Genomic DNA, 21,043 nt, shown 5'->3' on the forward strand with positions numbered 1-21,043 from the left:
TTTTTACATGTCACTCATCATAACTTATCATCCATTCATTTACATAGGAAAAAGATGATTTGTATTCGTGAAATTTGGTGTCGCTTGACTGGTTTGACAAATACTCCCTCTAAAGGGTAAAGTCTCACAAAACAATCAAGCATCGCTAAGGGTGCATTTGTTTTGGCTTCAAACAATTTCCGGAAATGATTTTCCATAAAAGTGGGTGTTTGGTTGTTACTGAAAATTGGGTCAAACTGAAAATGTTTTCAGTGTTGACCGTAAAATAAGGGCAACGGGGAGTAAAATATTTTCCGTTGTTTTTTTCACTTCAAACCATTTTCGGAGATGTGCAAAGAGAGAAAGAGGGAGAGAAAGAAGGACTCACAAACACGCAAACAGAGAGAGAGAGAGAGAGAGAGATCGCACTGTCGAACCCACAATCGCGGTCCTTGTCCCCTCCACGCGACGATGAGTGCTCTGTTCATCCAAGCACCACTGAGATCGCACACCAGCACTGGCGAGATCAATCCACATCCAAGAGCTTCGATCCCTCCTCCATGAGCTCCGATCCACATGATCCACCCATGCCCGACCTCTCCCTTTCCCTCACTTGTCGATCACTTTCTCTTCCTCCTTCTCTCCGTTTGACCGAGATTTTGGTGTTAACAAATGTTTCGTTCTGATTTTTGTTTGGTTTTGTTTGTTTTAAGTTTATATATTGAAAATTTTTATTATGAAATTTGTTTGGAAGCTGAGAAAATGGTTGAGAAAAATGTGAGAAACTAGTAAAAAAATAGTATTTTCAGAACACAACCAACACACTAGAAAATATTTTCCAAAACATTTTTTGGAATGCAACCAAACACCTGAAAATATTTTCCTTTCTCGAAAATATTTTCACCTGAAAATATTTTACACTTGGAAAATATTTTACATTCAACCAAACGCAGCCTAAAAGAAAAATAAAAAATAATGTCAGAAAAATATAATTTGACACAATTTTGTATCACAATTCGTCACTTAATCAGTTATAATCGATAAAAGTGTCTTTACATTACCTACCATTATATTTTTACTAATGTGGAATATACTTTTACCAATCATAACTTATTACGTGGGGAGTTATGGTATAAAATTATGACAAATTATTTGTCTGTAACATTTACTCTTAAAAGAAAGACCAAAGTTACCACCACACATTTTTGGTGCGATGGTCACTCTGTAAGTAGTATAAATACTTGAAAGGTGTGGAGGGTAAGGGTTGAGGTTTAAGTCTCCATGATGAATTTCATACACATATACACTTAGATTATGTTTAGATTATACTATAGTAGAATTTTCATCTTTTATATAAAAAATAAATAAATAAATAAAAACCAAAGTTTCCAGTGGGCCCGAGAATCCTAACACGTCATCTCGTCCTTATCCCGAGGCTCGAGAATCATCGCCCTAATAAAAGGACCCCACACACACAAAGGTTGAAAAGACGAAAATACCCTTACTCATTTTATCTGTTTCGCTATAAATGGCAGCCCAGCGTGTTGTCCCGGATCCCATGTTCGAGCTCTGAAAACTTTTCTAACAAGAGAGAGAGAGAGAATTTTCATTTTCATTTTGTTTCTGTTTTTGTTTTTTGTTTTTGTTGTTGTCGGTGAAGATGCTAGGAGTTTTCAGTGGCTCGATCGTGTCGCCGCCGGAGGAGCTGGTGGCTGCTGGTTGCCGGACTCCGTCGCCGAAGATAACGTCGGGGGCGCTGGTGAAACGGTTCGTGGAGACCAATGCATCCACGGTGTCCGTGCAAGCCGGAGACCACGTGCAATTGGCCTACACTCACCACAACCAGTCTCCTTTGCTCCCCAGGTAAATATATCAAATTAACAAAAATAAAAGGCTTACAGTTACAATTACAGTTACAGACTTACAGTTACAAACTGTGTCTCCACTGCGACGTCTTTTTGCTTGGTTTCCGATAATTAATACGCAAAATTTTGGATAGACTAAATAGTATCTGATCAAATCATCTTGACCGTCTGATCTGTGGAATAATTTTCTTTCTTCTTTTTAACGGCTTAACTATAATTGTAATTGTAATATGATTAATACAAAAGTCTAATTATTCGATTCAATTAATTTTTGAAAAAAAAAAAAAAAATCCTTTAATCAAAGAAGATCGGTAGTGACTGGGTTTAAAGTAAAGGTTGGTTTGGATCGATCGGCGTCTGCGTTTCAGTCTTTTTTTTTTTTTTTAACCCAGTCATGAACAGTGCAAGAGGGTAATAAACAGTAATTTTCTGGTAAACATTGATTCGAAAAATATTTTTTTACTCTATTTTTTTCCTTTTTAAATTTTCAGTAAAATAAATTATATTCAAATACTAAATCAAATCAATCGGTAAAAAAAAGAAAGGAAAATTTTTTTTTTAAAAAAGGTGGAAAAATTATTTGATACGTCTTGGGTGTGGAGATCGGACGGTCATGATTTTATTAAAATCAATCATATTTGAGTGATGAGCGGTTAAGATTTCGTTATGGTTTTCCGTGTGGTGATGTTAGGTTCTGTTTGTACAGTGTACAACTTGGATTCTACAACACGTGGTTAGATCTCGTTAATTAAGGTTGTCTTTTTTTGTTTAAATCGCCAACACGTGGACGGTCGGATGATGGTTTACGTGAGATGGACATTGACTTACGTATGAATTCTTTTGTCTTCTACCCTTCTTTGTCGTTGTGTTTATGATTTATGAAACTCATTTTTTGTTTTATGAAATAAGCTGAATCTGGTCACTCGTCTGATAAGAGATTAAAAAAAAAAAAAAAAAAGCAAGCAAAAAATAGTAATGACTTTATGAAGCAATACGTTATCTACAAAATGCGTTAAAATCTTAAAAATTAAATTTATTTTAAGGTTGTTACCAAATATTTGAATAAATAAGATAGTTTTCTCTCTTAAAAAAAAAAAAAAGAAGAAGATAGTTTTCTAAAAAAAATAATTTAAAAAAGTGTTAATGCCGAAATATAAGGAAATTTATTGATGTTTTGGATGATGACAGGGACGGTTACCATGAAATGCGGTGCCATTAATCTAACAAGTCAATACACTGAAATTGCTATGAAAAATGTTATTTCTTGTATTCTTAAAAATATTTTATTTATTGATAATTCAACAACAACAACAATGAAACTATAGTTCCAAAATTTTGTAGTTGAATAAGGATTTTTAACAAAATAGTTGGGTTAAACATATGTATTTTTTGTCATATTACTTTACCTGAGATCATATTCTTTATTACTCTTTTAATGGATACGTTGCTTGTACTATTTCTATTAAATGTTTATTAATAATTAAACTCTTAAAATAATTTAGTATATAATAATAATTTTTTTTTTTGGATAAGAAGTATATAATAAAATTTGATGGTCAGAAATTTTTTTCTTTTTCCCCTTTTAAAGATTTCACTTGGACCATATACTTTCTTTTTCCAAATAATAATGTACATGAGATCTATTATTTATACAAGAGGAATGCATATAATATGCGTATGCATGTGGATGCAATTAACTACCTCTTGTCATATTGACTGTCACTCCACCAATAATCGTATATATATGGTCATAATAGACTTACAAGTTACAAGTCACAACCAATCTTTCTAAATCATTGCTGGGTATAGAGGTTTGAATTATTCGTGGGTCCATATTTGGTTGCCATAAAATAGCAATGAATAAAACTATTGACTATTGTGTTGTATGCGAGCATTTTTAGTTCTCTTTTTTGGGTTAATGACAGACTTATATTTAGGATGAAGTTGGATGGAACATGATGGCCATGTGCCATAAAAGCTATTTTGGACTTGGACTGGAAAAAGTAGTGGAGACTTGGAATGAGGAATTGAGGATAAGGATTACATGACTTCCAAGGGGGACCCAAAAAAAGGTTATCTAATCCTAGGCCCTCAGGATATTCAATGAATGGTGTAAAAAATGAGTGTTAGTCACAATCTAATATTATGTTGTAACTGTTGGTCAGCCTCAAATCACGGGGATACCATGTTTATTCAGGGACTTTGGTCTCTCAACAAAGTCACAAGTATGACTTGAAATCATGTTTATGTTATGTATGGGACTAATACCTATTGTCAATTTGTCATGCTTCATGTGGCACATGTATTTGGCAAGGCTCATATGTTGGGCATGGCGTCTTGTGATAATAATTAATAAACATGGCCGTATGGGCTAGTGGATATGACCGCTTGGATTCCATTCCCTTTATTAGGATATCCTCTATTTGAAATGGATTAGTTTCATGGTTTAAATTAAATATTACAAATTTAAATGTGTATCAAATGACACGCTATTTAAAATTTCAATTTCAAAAGACGTATCACTCTACTGTTAAATCCAAGAATTAAAATCTTAATTATGAATAGATTCTTTAATCTCTCCACGCTTGAAACAGTGAGGATCCGGTTCCTTCTATAGAGGTTTAGTTTCGAGTCGAATCCCCTTATCTACACTTAGCAAAAAAAATTTGTTATTTCATTGCTTTGAGTTTCATGATAACCCTATGGAAATCTAACAATTGTGGATGGGAATGGCAGGTCGTTTGCAGTGAAGGATGAGATATTCTGCTTGTTTGAGGGAGCCCTAGACAACTTGGGAAGTTTGAGGCAGCAATATGGGCTCGCAAAATCTGCAAATGAGGTGGTTTTGGTCATTGAGGCTTACAAGGCACTCCGTGACCGTGCACCTTACCCTGCCAACCATGTTGTTGGCCACCTTAGTGGGAATTTTGCTTTCATAGTCTTTGACAAGTCTACCTCTAACTTGTTTGTTGCTTCTGTAAGTTAGCTCACCTACCGAATGCCTTAGTAAAGTTAATAGATGTGGTTAATTTCTAACATCAATTGGGTTGGTGTTAATTGTGACAGGACCAAGATGGTAAGGTTCCTCTGTATTGGGGAATCACTGCTGATGGATATGTAGCCTTCGCTGATGATGCAGATTTGCTCAAAGGTGCTTGTGGCAAGTCACTTGCTTCTTTTCCTCAAGGTGGGTGAACAATATATATATATATATATATATATATTTTTGTGTGTGTGTGTTTGTGTATTTAAAAAAACTGTGACTACATATGATACTATTGATGATTTAAAAAAGATAAATATAGAGGTGGCTTCTAATTAGTTTAACTAGTAAAATCTCTTGTCATTATCTAGGATTGAGAATCCTGTTTAAACCAAAAAGAACTTTATTGGTGTTTTGACCTGATGGTAACGAGTAATAATCATAGAGAAGATGTCATAGGTTATATATAAGGGATAAACATTGAGGATGTTGGAATACAATGAAATAGGATTATTATCATGGTCACCCAATGATCTCACTAATTTCCTACTCTTTTTTCTTTTGGAACAAAATTTTCTTAACATCCTTTTGAATCCAATCCAGTCAATTTGATTTGGCATTTGCTCCATCATTAGTATTTAATTCAATTTATTGACAATTCTACTTTGGATCCTGTAGGATGTTTCTTCTCAACAGCAATAGGAGGACTAATGAGCTATGAGAATCCTAAGAACAAGATCACTGCAGTTCCTGCTACTGATGAAGAGATCTGGGGTGCAACATTCAAGGTAGTGACAAATTTTTATATACAAAATAAGTTTGTTTTCTGTTCCAGATCATTCTCTGTGAATCTCCTCGACTCCTCTTGTGTTTGATGTCCTAACCATAGCATCAGAATTATCATACTAGACTTTTTAATAGTGCAGGAGGGTGTTGTTAGTAAATATTTCAAGTGCTATTATTTTATTGAATGGACATAACAATCTATTTTCAATAACATATTATGTCACTTGTACGCTGTCGCTTTTATACACAAAAAAATAAAATAAAAAAATGGAATCTGTCTCTATAAACTATAATGTAAGTTTTTAGTAACAGAGAGTAGTGTGAATATTAAAATGATGTGTTATGAAATGATTCTAACCATGGTAAGATATGTCTTTGAAAGTTACAAAACTGTGGTGTGAATTAAATATGGACAATTGACGTATTCTTCAAAAGAAACGTATTGACTAAGATACTGAGAATAAAAAATGAAGTCACTTTCTTTCATTTGGAGATGGAGTATGTTGTAGATAAAGTATGAGTTTCTTGTGTTGTTTTCTTTCTTCTCTCTTTCCTTTTTAACCAAATGTAAAATGCACCTATTTGTTGTCTTATTATTTAGACCCATAGGTTGAACTTATATATTTCCAAACGTCACCCAACAAATTTGATGACTCAACTTTTGGAGTCGATTGATCCATTATCAGTCTTATTTTAGAATATAATATGCAAAATTTCCACATTTTTGTCTCTTCATATGAGAGACCATGGCAATTTAGGGTCTTCTTCCTGGTGTTGTTTGAACTGGGTTTAAGCTGTATTTTGTGCAAGTAATTTTTTATATGAATGGTGATGCTTTTTTATTTTTACATAATTTTTTTTGGCATGGATTTAAGTGTGTCTAGTTCCATGGAATTTATTCAGCCACAAACTACTATTACATTATGTTGTACTGATTGGTCAATTTGTTGGGGTGGAATTTCAGGTGGAAGGGCCAGCAGTTTTTGCAGCCACAGAGTAGAGATTTTACTTCACTGGTGGACACTAGACAAACAAAATGTATATCTATTTGGGAGAGAAGGGTTTTTTATATGGCTAGGTGCGCATGAGGGGCCATGTAAATACCTGAGTATGTGATAAGTGATAAGTCGTTAGTAGAGTGGGGATTTGTGGCAGAAATGGCTTTGTTTTTATGGGTAGTTTGTCTTTCTATATTAGCATTTGCTCTAGCTTTCGAATGTATAGTTGTCTTTTCTCGTCTTATAATGCAGTCTGTAAAAGGATTTGAAATCTACCAATTAGTCATCAGTCTCTTTGACTTATTGTTCTCTTTCAGAAAGCATTAATGCTTAGCCTTAAATTCTATGCATACCTTAGATAAGTCTTAGTTAAACACCTGAGACTGGTGCTGATGGTGCTGATTATTCTCTTTTGATTTTATCTGAAAAGGAAAACTGTGAGTTTGATGTTTCCAACTTACACAGACAAAACCATTGCCATAGACTCCTGGTACATACCTCAAGTAGCAATCGACGATTCTCAAAAAAAGAAAAAAAAAAAGTAGAGTTCAAGATGTTTCCAATCCCTAAAATTTGCTGCACTGAAAAAAGAGTAGAATTTCAGGTACAAAAAACATAGACAAAACCAGCTTTTATGTAAGCACAATTTGTAAATATAATATTATTCTAATGATAATTATTTAAATTGAAATTGTTTCAAAACTATTTGAGAATAACCTTTTTAAAAATGTAAAAAAAAAAAATCATGTTTAAAAACACAATTTTAAGTGGTGAAATCATGTATTTACATAGTGTTAAAAACACGATTTCACTTAAAATCCAGCGAAGTCGCTGAAATTGTGTTTTTTATTTATTTATTTATTTATTAAAAGTGATGAGGTGTGATTTAAAAAACAAAAAGTAAAAAGAGGCTAGAGCTACAGGGGCGGAGCCACTTGGCTCCTTGCCCCCCCCCCCCCCCCAGAATTTTTCTAATGTCCATTAGAGTATATAAAAAATTGACATGGGCCCCCCAAAACTAAATATCCGGCCCCCCAAATTATTTCAACAATTCTTCTAGACTTGCCCACAGCCAGCCCCACCAGCCAGCCCCAAATTCCTAATAAAACAAAAATTTACTCCTTTAAACTAAACACACTTCCAGTCCAGCCCAACCCTAAATCTAAAATGCCTAATCAAACAAAACAAAGGTATCTTCAAATTTTAATCCTCACCGTTAGAAAATAGGAGAAAACAATCTGATTCTCACGCCTATGCCTTATTTTTTTTTTCCCTTCTGTTCTCAATTCACACCTCCATAGTGTCACGCCTGACGCCTCTCCTTAGAGACAATCTCCTCAGATCTCGTCCGCTTGTCATGACACCACAAACTCCACTAGCCCGCTGACTTGTTAATCACCTCTCAAGCCCTCATCTCAATCTCAATTTCTCAAGGTATCTCATTCTCATCTCACTTCTCTCTTTTTTTCTCTACAACTAAACTAAATATTGAAGTCTAAATAGCAGAATAGAAATATCAAATATGTGTATGTGAATATCCCTTTGCCAGCAAAGCAATTTATGCTTATTTGACTATGTCTTTTTGTGTTTATTGTTATTGTATTCTTTATTCTTGACCCACTGACTCCACTAGCTCTATGACTTTTGGCTTTTGTGTTGTTTGTCTCTTCAGTTGGGGCAGGGTGGGGCTTGCATTGTGTAATTGGGTAGTAAAGTAAGTAAATTATAAATGAAAAAAAAAAAAAAATCTATGGAAGGCAATTGGGGTGAGGGCCGTGAGTTTGTGTATTTTGTTTATGTTGTTTGTTTATACTTTTGATTGATTTGTTTATTTACTTTTTTTTTTATCCTAAAAGGTCATTACTTAACTAAAGGTGTATTTATATTATAATTCATGTAAGAAGGAATTTTATATGATAATTTATTATATCTCTCTCCCAAGTTAGTTATGAAGCTGTTAAAAACAAGACTTCGCAATAGAATGGAAGAAGAGCTTTTGGCAGATAATATGATAGTTTATATAGAGAAGGAAATTGCAGGAAATTTCACTATAGAGATGATAATGGATGAAATTTATTCCATGAAAAATCATCGCCAGGCATGATTTGATGTGAATGTTCTTTTTTTTTGAGAAAGAATGTTCTTTTTTGTATGTCTACATTGAACTAGACATTTTTTCATGTTCATTAATGTACAAGAATATGATGATATATGAAAGTTGATAATTTTGTATTCAATAGACTTATGAATTATATTTAGTATATCTCTACTACAACCTGGCCCCCCCAAGTAATTATTCCTGGCTACGCCCCTATAGACCTAGATGCCCAAATAATAATAATAATAATAATAAATAGTACATCAGCTAGAGGTAAAAATTTTGAAGGAACGTGCAAATAGATGTTTACATCGTTAAAATGCCGTATAGTACGTTTGGTTTGAGTTAACTTAGTTCATAAAGTCTTTTTTTTTTTTTTTTTTTGACTAGTAGTTCATAAAGTCTTTTATCGTAATCATCAAATTATCAATAAATAAAAAATGACTTGTGAAAAATCATAAATATATATAAGCTTGCAGGAAATGACTGCACAAATAAAATATGTTCAAGTCTAGGTCACCTATCCAAACCTTATATATATACACTAGACCTTGAGCACGCACGTGAGTGTGTACTCAGAGGCACTTCTATTTTTTTTGGTAAAAATTAATAATTTTCATCTATTATAATATTATAATTTGAGATTACTATATTTTTTATTCACAAAAAAATCTAGGGGTGTGATGAATATTATGCGTTTGTGGTGTGATAATTATTATGCGTTTCATCACACCCCTAGATTTTTTTGTGATTGAAAAATATAGTAATCTCAAATTATAATAGATGTAAATTATTAACTTCTACTCAAAAAATAGAAGAGCTTCTGAGCATGCGCTTAATAACAATTATCATTTTTTGTTTAATCCTAAAATTTAGTTTTTAAATCCTAAAAGTTAGCCACTTACTACACATTCATAACAAAAGTTAAAAATGGCTTAAATTTAAAATTTAGCAACTACCTTCATAACATTTTTGATGAAGTAAATTAATAATTATATATAAAAAAAAATGTAAATTGAATTTCACATAGAATTATACAAATGATATATATGTGCCTTCTATTACAAAAGAACTTTTTTTACAACAATTTCTTAGATAACAACCATTTCATGTGAGGTTTGAATCATAACAACAATTTCATTCATTATTATTCAAAGTTGCTACATTTTTCAATTTCAATAAAACCTAGGGTATGATGAAATTTATGCATCTATGAGTGAAATAATTTTTTGGTATAAATATCTTCATACCCCTAAATATTTTTGTAGTTGAAAAATATAGTAACTTCCAATAACGGCAAATGAAAACTTTACAAATGATAAATATAGTTTTTTTACAAAAGAAATTTTTTTTTATAACAATTTCTTAGATAACAACTGCTTCATGTGAGGTCTGAATCATAACAACAATTTCATTTATTATTATTCAAAGTTGCTACATTTTTCAATCACAAAAAAACCTAGGGTGTGATGAAATTTATGCATCTATGAGTGAAATAATTTTTTAGTATAAATATCATCAAATCCCTAAATATTTTTGTAATTGAAAAATATAGGAACTTTCAATAATTATGAATGAAAGCTATTATGATAACAAAAATAGAATAGCCTTTAGGCGTAGCTCACAGGCTAGTATGATAAAGTGAAAAGTTTTCATTAGAACTGTAGCCTTTAGGGTCCGTTTGGATGGAGGAGTGGAAAAGTGGGAGGATGGAAAATTGTGGGAGGATAGAAAAGTGGGAGGATGGAAAATATTTAGTTTTCCCTCTTGTATGTTTGGTTGGAGGGGTGGAAAAGTGAGAGGGTGGAAAACTCTTTTGTTTGGTTGGAGAGAAAAAGGAAATGATGAAAAATGTAATTTATATAAATTGACTATTATACCCTTGTTGTATAATATGTAAGAAATAAATTTATTTATACTTATTGCATAATATTAAATTTTTCACATCACATATATAAATTTATATTATTATTTTTATTATTATAATGTAAAAATTAGATCAAGTCATATTTGAAAAAAAAAAAAAAAAAATTCAGGTCACGTTGAAAAAAAAAGGTTCAGGTCACATGAAAAAAAGAAAAAAAAAACAAAAAAAGGAGAACATTTCAGGTCACAAAAAAAAAAAAAAAAAAAAAAGGAAGAACGTTTCAGGTCAAAAAAAAAAAAAAAAAAAAAAAAAAAGGAAGAACGTTTCAGGTCAAAAAAAAAAAAAAAGGAAGAAGGGAGGGCATTACCGTAAGGCAGTTTTTCCCCCCTTGCTTTTCCTCCCAATTTGGGAGGAAAAAATTTGTGGGCCCAGGGAGAAAATTTTCTCCCTAGTTTTCCACTCCCCCTATTTTCTTCTCATTCCCAAACAGTGGAAAACTGAGTTTTTCACCCCATTTTCCCTCTTATATTTTCCATCCTTCCTATATTCCACCCATCCAAACACAGCCTTAAGGTTCAAAGGATAAGTCCGTCCAAAAAAAAAAAAAGTTTCAGCGGATAAGAATTTGGTGTGTTAGAAAACGTAAGATAAGGTTTCTCAAAAAAAAAAGAAAACGTAAGATAAAAAAGAGAAGCATAATTTAACAAAAAAAAAAAAAAAATTGAAAAAAAAAAATATTCTGACCTTTGATATGAAGGGCCACCATGATCTTGTCTATAAATGAGATTCACCTACACATGAAGGCACAAACATTGAAAGTGAAAATGTTATTGTTAAAGTGCCATCCACTATATGTAGTTACTGGGTAGTCATCATCATATTTGATGTCAAACAGTGGCAAGACCTTTACCCCTTGGGTTAAAAATAAAAATGGCAACATGAATTTTTATAACTGCTTTAGTTTTTTTAGAAGTTGTTATCCGAATGAACGTGGTCTTTTTTTCTTTTGCTTTTTTGATAGGATCTGAACGTGGATTTGAGGCAAGTGTTTTTTTTTTTTCAATGGTGGGAATGTTACAATACGTGGAGGAGACGGAGGAGATGGAAGAAACTGTGTGTGTGTGTGTGTTTTTTTTTTTTTTTTTAGTTATCTAAAATTTAGGATTTTTTAAAATGATTTATTTAATTATTTTACATTTCTAACCCTCTTATTTGAACTTTTTAAATAGTTGTTTTGAAGAAGTGAGTTAGTGGAAGAGTGTTCCTATTTTGTAGGCAATGTTTTAGTGCAAATTAAATATGTATTTTTACAGAACTATCCTTTACTTTTGCCTCTACTTAAACCTAGGGGTGTAGGGCTATTTTGGAACGAAAAAAAATCCGGTCCAAATAGAAGAAGCTCCTTAAATAATAGTATAGATAATAATAAATAAATAAATAAGCAACTTCATAACAATGTCCTTGTGAGATCCACCCTATGTGACAGGATCCCTATGTAAAAGGGATGTTGCATGCAAGGTTTGATAATTCAATTAGGCTATTTCTGTTTTGTGATGCATACTACAATAGTACAATTTTTTATAAAATTTTTTAGCCCATTTAAGGCCTATGAAAAACTCGTGAGTAGCCCATTAAAAGACCCTTAGCCCTAGCCCACTGGTACAGCCCCCCTAAAGGCCCAATGTTGAGTCAAAACTGGCTGGGTTGGCCTGGCCCAGCCAATTGCTGACCCGCAATTGCAATTAATTGTAAAATGACCATTTTCTTCTTCCCTTTTAACTTAGAAATTATGGACCATTTGGTTTAGAAATAGAAAGCAAATATGTAAATATATTTGGCTAGAGATCAAATTCACATAAAAGTATAGACTAGTATTGTTGGATATTGTGATAAAAATATCATATTTATTTTAATACTCATTTATGTGAATTGAGAAAATCAATTATCCTTTAATGTCAGATACGTTGATTGCTAAAATTTGAAATTCAAATATAATTCAAAATTTGAATAGTTATTGTTAATGGTTTTTAATTAGAAATTTTTTGAACATTAACTTGATATTAATACCATCATTGCTAGTTGTAGAGATGAAAGGCCCATGAATGTATATTGGGTTGTGGGCCTTATCCGATGATATTTAATAGTTCGAGGACAGGTAGACGTTAACAAAGAAGTACAAATCAGTGAGTAATGGAAGGATCCTGGTCATGAGGGTTTGGGAAGATCATTTGAGGAGAAATATCAGGAGGGAATAGGACAAAGGGAAGTTAAGAAATATCTAAGAGAAAGCTACTACCATCGCAATAAATGCTCTGTAACTAACCATCTGGTCACATTAATGTGGAGGTGATACCTGAACAGTGATATTTAGCCTTACAGCTACCCCCTAAAGACTTCAAGAAGGTACTGATGGGATAAACATCAAGACAAGCAACTTAACCTACATGTGGAGGGTAGAGATGAAGCAAAACAGGAAAATATAAGGAAGAAAGACCCCATTACAAGAGACACATCTGAGAATCTGTAGAAAAAACACTGTAGCACTAAGAATTGTAATTGTAATAAAGTCTAATAGAAATATATACAAGAATCACTCTCCTCGGACTTTGCCGAGAAAGGTTTTCTTTGCGTAAAACCTGTTTATTTTGGTTTTCTAACCATCTTTAACCCAGTCTGATTGTTGTTCAACTCATTGAAGTTTAGTTTCAAACCCACTCTCTACAAATTCATTGTGTTGGGCTCTTTGAACCTTAATCCTTTCATCTTTCGTACTTAGGATCCAAAATGAGACCTTACACCAGCATATTTGGTTTTATTACAAATATAAATTTTCCATTCTAAACATTTTGTATTCAAACATTCTTATTTGAATATGATATGGTAACATCATATATAGAAGGTTTTCAACACTTTTTTTTTTTTTATACAATATAGAATTCTACTCTAGCCTAATCTAAATATATATGTAAATGAAACTCCCTCTTGGAGACTTGAATTCTGGTTCTTACCCCCCACACCCCTCAGACACTTATACTTGTGGAGTGACCATCACACCAAGGGTGTGCGGTGGTCTTCAACACTTAAATGTACAACTATTGCTGAATTATTTTATATTATAATAAGTTATCATATATATATATATATATATATATATATATAAAAGTGTTTACTATTTGGTTTAATGGAAAGTGGTCAAACAGCTAGCAATTCTTTGTAATATATATTCTGAAACTTTCTAAAAGGTTTTGTAATAAGTTCAGCCACGTTAACTATGGGCCATTAATTTCATAGCATTATGACACTTTTTTTTTTCTCAACGTATAGATTTGGCAAAGAAATTTTTTGATGTCCGGTTTATATATTATATATAGGCGAAAACACTACTTTGGTCCTTTCATTTTGAGGTCACAGACAATTTGATCCTTACATTTTGATAGCAGTCAATTTGGTCTCTGTTATTTTCAACTTACAGTCAATTTGGTTTCTACCGTTAACTTACTAACAGAAAATACTTACGTGGCAAATGATGTGCATTGTTGACACACTTGAAGTCTACGTGCCAATTAAAATAATATTTTAAAAAAATTATTGTCATTAAAATGTGCCATATCAACATTTAAATTCAATTAATTCAAAAAATAAAATAAAATTCGTAAGGACTAAAGATATCAAAACATCACAAGCTTTCCAATCGGATCAATTGATCAAATACCCAGCAAATCCAAAGAAAATCAAGAAGAAGAAAAAAAAAATAATGGAAGCCTCTTAATATGTTAAGGTTTGTGAATGGCAAGCTTCATTTGGATTTTCTTGGATTCGTAATTGTAAGGACCCAATTTGGTTCCTAAACCCAAAAGGTAAAATGATCTAGACCTAAAGAACCCAATACAATGAATTTTTAGAGAGTAGATTAGAAAGCTAGGCTCTAATGAGTTGGGTAACAATTATAATGGATCCAGATGACAATAAAGTAAAGATAGACTGGTTTTATCTAAAGAAAATCGTTCTCGGCACAATCCGGGGAGACCTGTTCTTGTATATATTTCTTGAATTTGATTACAAGCATAGTTGATGTTGCTACCTTTTTTTTCTTAATTCTTGATCCCCCTCTCTTAGGGTCTTATCTCTGTTTTATAATATCTTCCTCCTTTCATCTCTACCCTCCACGTGTAGATTAGATTGCTGGTGTTGATCTTTATCCCATCAGCACCTTCCTGAAGTCTTTGGGAAGCAGCTATAAGGCTGAAAATTACTGTTCAAGTATCACTTCCTCATTAATGCGGCCAGAGAGTTAGCTACAGAGCATTCGGTAGCAACTTTCTCTTAGATATTATATGGCTTCCCTCTATCCTGTACTTCTAAGATGCTTGTCCTTATCAATAGAACCTCTTGGAATGTTGCCCTGAATGGCAGACCACACTGTTGGACCTCGACTATGCTCAGCCAAGGAGGCATTCATCCTTGGACCACCTTTTTGGACTCTTATGACCAAACCTCACCTCTTCATTTCCTAACACGGACTCCTATAATAGTGTTTTACCTGTCTGCGGACTACTTAACGTCCTCGGATTGGGTGCTCGGCCCAATATATACATAAATACATACTGTTGGGCCTATCATCACTACAGTAACATATTACAGCCAAACTGTGTTGTAGATGTATTTGTTAGTTAGGAAATTGGTAAAATTCACTTATAATCCACTAGACCCACTTAGCAAATCAAAGCGAATATTCAAAAATAGAAATTTTGCACTCTTTAAACGCTAAAAGAGAGAGAGAAAAAAAAACTCAGATTCACTTGAGATGATATTGCTTTCAATGACTCTCTACTTAGATCTACTTTGCCAAAATCATATTGAAATCTGTACAAAAAAATTAATCACAAACCAATTAATCTCTAAAATTTGTGTTTTTGGGTTTAGTTCAAAGGGATCGAACCAAGTTGAAGAGAGAGGAAGTGAGAAGGGGAAGAAGAAGAGAAGCCACCGCTAGTGGTGGCAGTGGCAAGATAATCATTGGCCATGTAGTTGCTAAGTTGTTGAGTTTTTTCAAATCTGGAACTGAGTTTTTGAGTTTTTATTTATTTATTTATTTTTTATATGTGTTCATGTTCTTTCTTCTGGTTTCATATTCTTCAATGTTTATTTTTTTGAGTTCATGTCCTTCTATTGTGGGTTTATTTTTCTGGGTTAATGGGTTTTTTTGGTAGGTTTATTTTATTTTTATTTTATTTTCTTTTCTCCTTTAAATTAAGTTTGTCATTTATTTTTGAAACAAAAAAAAATATATATATATATATATATATTGTCATTTTTTTTATAGGAAATTGTCATTTATTTCAATTTAAATCTGATATGGCACATTTTAATGACAATAATTTTTTTAATATTATTTTAATTGCCACATAGGTTTTAATTGTGTCAACAATACACACCGTTTGCCACGTAAACATTTTCCGTTAGTGAGTTAACGGTAAGAATCAAATTGGCTGCAAATTAAAAATAACATGGACCAAATTGATTGCTATCAAAATGTAGGGACCAAATTGACCGTGACACCAAAATGTAAGGACCAAAATGATGTTTTCGCCTTTATATATGTGTGTGTGTCTATATATATATATATATATATAGAGAGAGAGAGAGAGAGAGAGAGCTTTTTTTTTTTTTTTTTTTTGAGAATCGAGAGAGCTACTGATTATATATTGATTTTAATAACTTTATGACCATTTAATTGATATCAAACATTTTTGATTCTTTGGCTAAGGACAAGTTACATGTCCAACTCTATATATATGGAAAGAAATAAAAGTTTCAAAAACACATTATTTTTTAATTACAAAGCTATAGACTTTCAAAAACAATTTTTATTATTGTTTTAAACATTTACCATCTACTACTTCTTACTATTCACAAAAATATTTTATCTTTTACTAAATTTTCTGGAAAAAAAAAAAAAAAAGGTTTTATAGAGAGCTTATATCCTACGAGCAGTGTAAGCTTGCAAAGATAATCAACAAAGGTGGCTAGGCTGTTGTATCCTGGGTATAACGTGCTGAAATATTTTGTCTAACTATATTGGATATACTGTAGACGGCATGATTTGTCTCAAGACAGTGACTTGATCCACGCCTCATCTCCGTCACCTCTTTTGGTAAAATCATATTGTGTAATTTCCAAGGAAAAATCAGGTAATATCTCTCACTTATTTCCAACAAGTATTTAATTAGTTAATGATTAATATTAAAGTACAATAAAAAAACAAATAAAGCTATAGAATTTTTTATTTTTTATTTTTGGCTGAATGCTACAGAACCTTTTTTTTTTTTTTTTAATAATCTTTTTGAGAAGATGAATGCTACAGTACAGAACTTGAACTGGCACTGCAGCATCAAAGTTATGACGGTTCGATAAGTGATAGAGATAGAGATTAACTTATAATTCAAAGTTGGTCCATGAGATGGAGTTTTTTAATTTTTGTAATGTATTATGTTTTATAGTATTATCATTAATAAATACACTGATGGTGAGTTATCAGTTGAAAAGAAGTTTCTCAGACTCTAAGACAGAGGGCCCTGTCTCTCTTCCCTGAGACTGTAGATGTGACTGTCCCTTCTTGTAAGGCTTTGTGTTCCCTAAGGTAACACTGTTACTGGTAGGGCTAGTGGGGTTTTTTTTTTTGGTGGGGTTTGGGAAACACTGGTACGAGGAATGGAGAGTCTTACGAACCAATGGCGCAAATTGTCTCTTGACGAAAGGGAGGGAGGCAAATTGTTAATAAAGAAAAATAGGGCAAATCATGAGTTTACCATTGCAGCAAAATTTCTAACAACACGAGCCTTAAACACGGAGGCAATTGTTAGGACCTTCAGCCCACTGTGGCGGTCCAGGAATGGATTTAAAGTCAGAGAGGCAGGGGAACATATTAGGCTTTTTGTTTTCGATAATGCAGAGGAGGTTGACAAAATCATGGCTAGCGAACCTTGGAGTTTTGATAGATATCTTGTCGTTCTCCACAGATTAGATACTGCTGTACCTGTACATGAGGTATCCTTCAATTTGGTGTCTCTTTGGGTCCAGGTTCACGATATCCCGGTCAGTTATTTGAACAGAGAGGTTGCTGAAGAGCTGTGTGAGGCTATTGGTGTAGTTGACCGGAACTCCAAGGATGAAGAAGTGGATGGAGGAAGCTTCATTAGAGTGCGAGTAAGGGTGGATATTTTAGTGCCTCTGTGCAGGGGTCGGCTGCTTTCTATTGAGGATGAGGAGGAGCTTTAGGTGTCGTTCAAATATGAACGACTTCCAAATATTTGCTACTGGTGTGGATGCTTAGACTATTCCGACAGGGACTGTGGAAAGTGGATTGACAGTGATGGACCTTTAGATAGCAGCAACAAGAAATATGGACCTTGGATTCGGGCTCCTACACCTCAGATAAGGCGTAAACCAGTGGTTGTGGTACCGGGGTTCTATGAAACTAGGAAGCATGGTGGCGCGAGGGGGTACAGGCCGGTGGAAAAGAAAGCGGCGCCGCTGTCCAGGGAGGCTAGGGTTCAGGATAGCCATGCAAACCCAAGCGTGGGGAAAGAAACGGATGTGGCTGAAGCGCAATTTGTGGAAGAAATAAATGCGGTTGATGACAAAAGTGTAAAACCGTCACAATTAAAGGAGGATAATGACAGAAATAAAGGAGATTTTATGGAGAAGCAAATTAGGGAGATTGACAGGGAATTAAATGAATTTGATTTATCAGGGAGCAAAGTAATGGGAGTAACAACCAATCATAATGAGGGGCATGTGGCCAACCCTTTGCATGAAACAAAGTCAAACTTACCGGGGTGAAATTGAAAGTGGTCATGAGGAAGGTGCAGGTCACGTGGAGCACTTAAATCTCCAAAACATAGGTACAAACGAAAATCTTCAGCCCGATATTCAGGTTGCAGCAACTAGCCGTACATGCAAAGAAGGTTCCAAAACAAGAACATGGACAAGGGTAGCAAGGGTGACTCAAAGTGTTGATGAATGCAGTATAGGGGAAGTGCTTCTTTCTTCTAAACGAACTATGATGGAGGTAGATAACAATGAGGTTCCTAAGAAGCGGAAGATGGTTGGTGAAAATAACCAGAAAATTTCTTCAATGGTGGAGGCTGCTGGGCAGCCCCGCCAAGGGCAATGAATCTACTATGTTGGAACTGTCGGGGGCTTGGGAACCAACCGACAGAGCAAGAGCTTGGTGATTTGATCCGGGCACAAGATCCCTCAGTTGTGTTTTTAGCCGAAACATGGCTTGATAAAGCAAGGCTAGAGGATATTCGAATTAAACTAAATTTTGGTGGTATGATTGAAGTTTGTCGAGAAACGAGAGGTGGGGGGATTGTCATATTTTGGAAGAAGGAAATTGATTTCTCCTTAGGTACTTTTTCTCCAAACCATATAGATGGTATCATGAATAAGGGTAAGGAGGATGAGTGGAGGTTCACGGGTTTTTATGGAGAGTCTAAAACAACAAATCATCACTTATCATGGTCCTGTTTACGAAGCTTAAAAAGGAGAAATTCAATCCCTTGGCTTTGTGTCGGGGATTTCAATGAGATAACAAGGAGTCATGAGAAAGTTGGGGGCCGCCAAAGACCTGCAAGACAGATGGAAGATTTTAGATAGGTGTTGGATGAATGTGGTTTCAGGGATCTAGGGTTTGTGGGAGGAAACTTTACATGGTGTAATGGGCACCCAAATGGCTTCACAATATGGGAGAGGCTGGATAGAGCAGTGGCTACTATTGAGTGGTTAGACAAATTCCCGGCTACCAAGGTTGTCCATTTAGAGTGTGGTTCTTCTGACCACAAACCTGTCCTCATTTGTCTAAATGGTATACCTAAGCTTAGGAATAAACCTTGGAGATTTGAGCATATGTGGTTAGAGGAGGAAGGGTGTAGGGATACAGTGGAGTCAGCGTGGCTTTTTGATGTACCGGGTCAAGCGATGTCTAGGGTAGAAGGGAAGATTAGCCATTGTCAAGCTAAACTTAAGTGGTGGAGCCGAATGGCAATTGGGAATATCACTCGATTGCTGAAGGAGAAAAAAGAATTATTAAGGAAGGCGGAGGAGGTTGCCATAGCGGGTGGGTCCATGAATAAGGTTCTCAGGTTGAAAAAAGAAATAAATGATCTTTTGTCCAAAGAAGAAAAAATGTGAAAACAGAGATCCCGTGCTTTGTGGTTACATGAGGGTGATAATAACACTCGATATTTCCATAGTCGTGCTACTCACAAGTTTAGGAGAAACAAGATTGAGGCTTTGGAAATTGCTAGGGGAGAACGTTGTGTGGATGAAAATGGCATAGCAAATATTTTGGTGGATTTTTACCAAAATCTTTTTGCTTCTTCCTCACCAAGCCAGATTGAGGAAGCCCTAGAAGCCACCCCTTTGGTGGTAACGGAGGAGATGAACCTTGAACTTATGGCACCTTTTGAGAAAGCTAAAGTGGATATGGCCTTAAAACAGATGGACCCCTTAAAAGCACCTGGACCAGACGGGATGCTTCCATTATTTTTTCAGCAATTCTGGTCGACAATTGGAGATGAAGTGGCGGAGGCTGTTCTCACTTGTCTCAACACAAGCTCTATTCCTCCATCAATAAACCGGACATTTGTCACTCTCATTCCAAAGGTCAAAAGTCCGGTAAGAGTTTCTGAACACCGCCCTATTGCTCTATGCAACATTCTTTATAAGCTTATATCTAAGGTGCTAGCAAATAGACTCAAAAAAATTTTACCGTATATTATTTCTGAATCTCAAAGTGCTTTTCAATCTAGTAAAGCAATTACTGATAATATACTAGTTGCTTTTGAGACTTTGCACCATATGAAGAACCAAAAATCCAAGAAAGGGGGGTTTATGGCTATGAAGTTGGACATGAGTAAGGCGTACGATCGGGTGGAGTGGAGTTTTTTGGTGAAAATTATGGAGAAGTTGGGTTTTTGTGAGAAGTGGGTGTCCATTGTTAGGGAGTGTATTAGCACGGTGTCTTACTCAATATTGGTGAATGGAGAGCCGAGGGTAGATATTAGACCTTCAAGGGGTCTAAGGCAGGGGGACCCTCTGTCTCCATATCTTTTTCTGTTATGCTCAGAAGGGTTGAATAGAATGCTACAAAAGGCAGCAGCTGATGATAGTATAAGGGGCTTCTCTTTATGTAAGAGGGGGCCAAAAATCTCACATTTATTTTTTGCAGATGATAGCCTGTTGTTTTGCAGAGCCACTTTGTCAGATTTACAGGTCATTCAAAATATTTTGTCACTGTATGAGACTGCATCGAGCCAAAAGCTGAACCGGGAAAAGACAACCATTTTCTTCAGTAAAGCAGTTAGTGAAGATACCAAGATCCTAATTTCCAATTATTTGGAGGTACCCGAGGTAAAAGAATATGAAAAGTATCTTGGTTTACCGGCCGTGGTGGGGAGGAAG

The 21,043-nt window shown here is 34.3% G+C and overlaps 1 protein-coding gene across 1 annotated transcript; it reads left to right on the forward strand.

Moving 5' to 3' along the window:
- Nucleotides 1-1,529: 1,529 nt before the first annotated feature.
- Nucleotides 1,530-6,914, forward strand: LOC126689326 (stem-specific protein TSJT1). Its single transcript, XM_050384488.1, has 5 exons — nucleotides 1,530-1,842; nucleotides 4,581-4,821; nucleotides 4,911-5,031; nucleotides 5,506-5,615; nucleotides 6,578-6,914. Exons 1-5 carry the CDS (start codon nucleotides 1,640-1,642, stop codon nucleotides 6,611-6,613), a joined length of 711 nt encoding a protein of 236 aa, XP_050240445.1. The 5' UTR covers nucleotides 1,530-1,639; the 3' UTR covers nucleotides 6,614-6,914.
- Nucleotides 6,915-21,043: the final 14,129 nt, after the last annotated feature.

Source organism: Quercus robur, chromosome 6 (assembly GCF_932294415.1).
Source record: "Quercus robur chromosome 6, dhQueRobu3.1, whole genome shotgun sequence".
Taxonomy (NCBI): Eukaryota; Viridiplantae; Streptophyta; class Magnoliopsida; order Fagales; family Fagaceae; genus Quercus; species Quercus robur.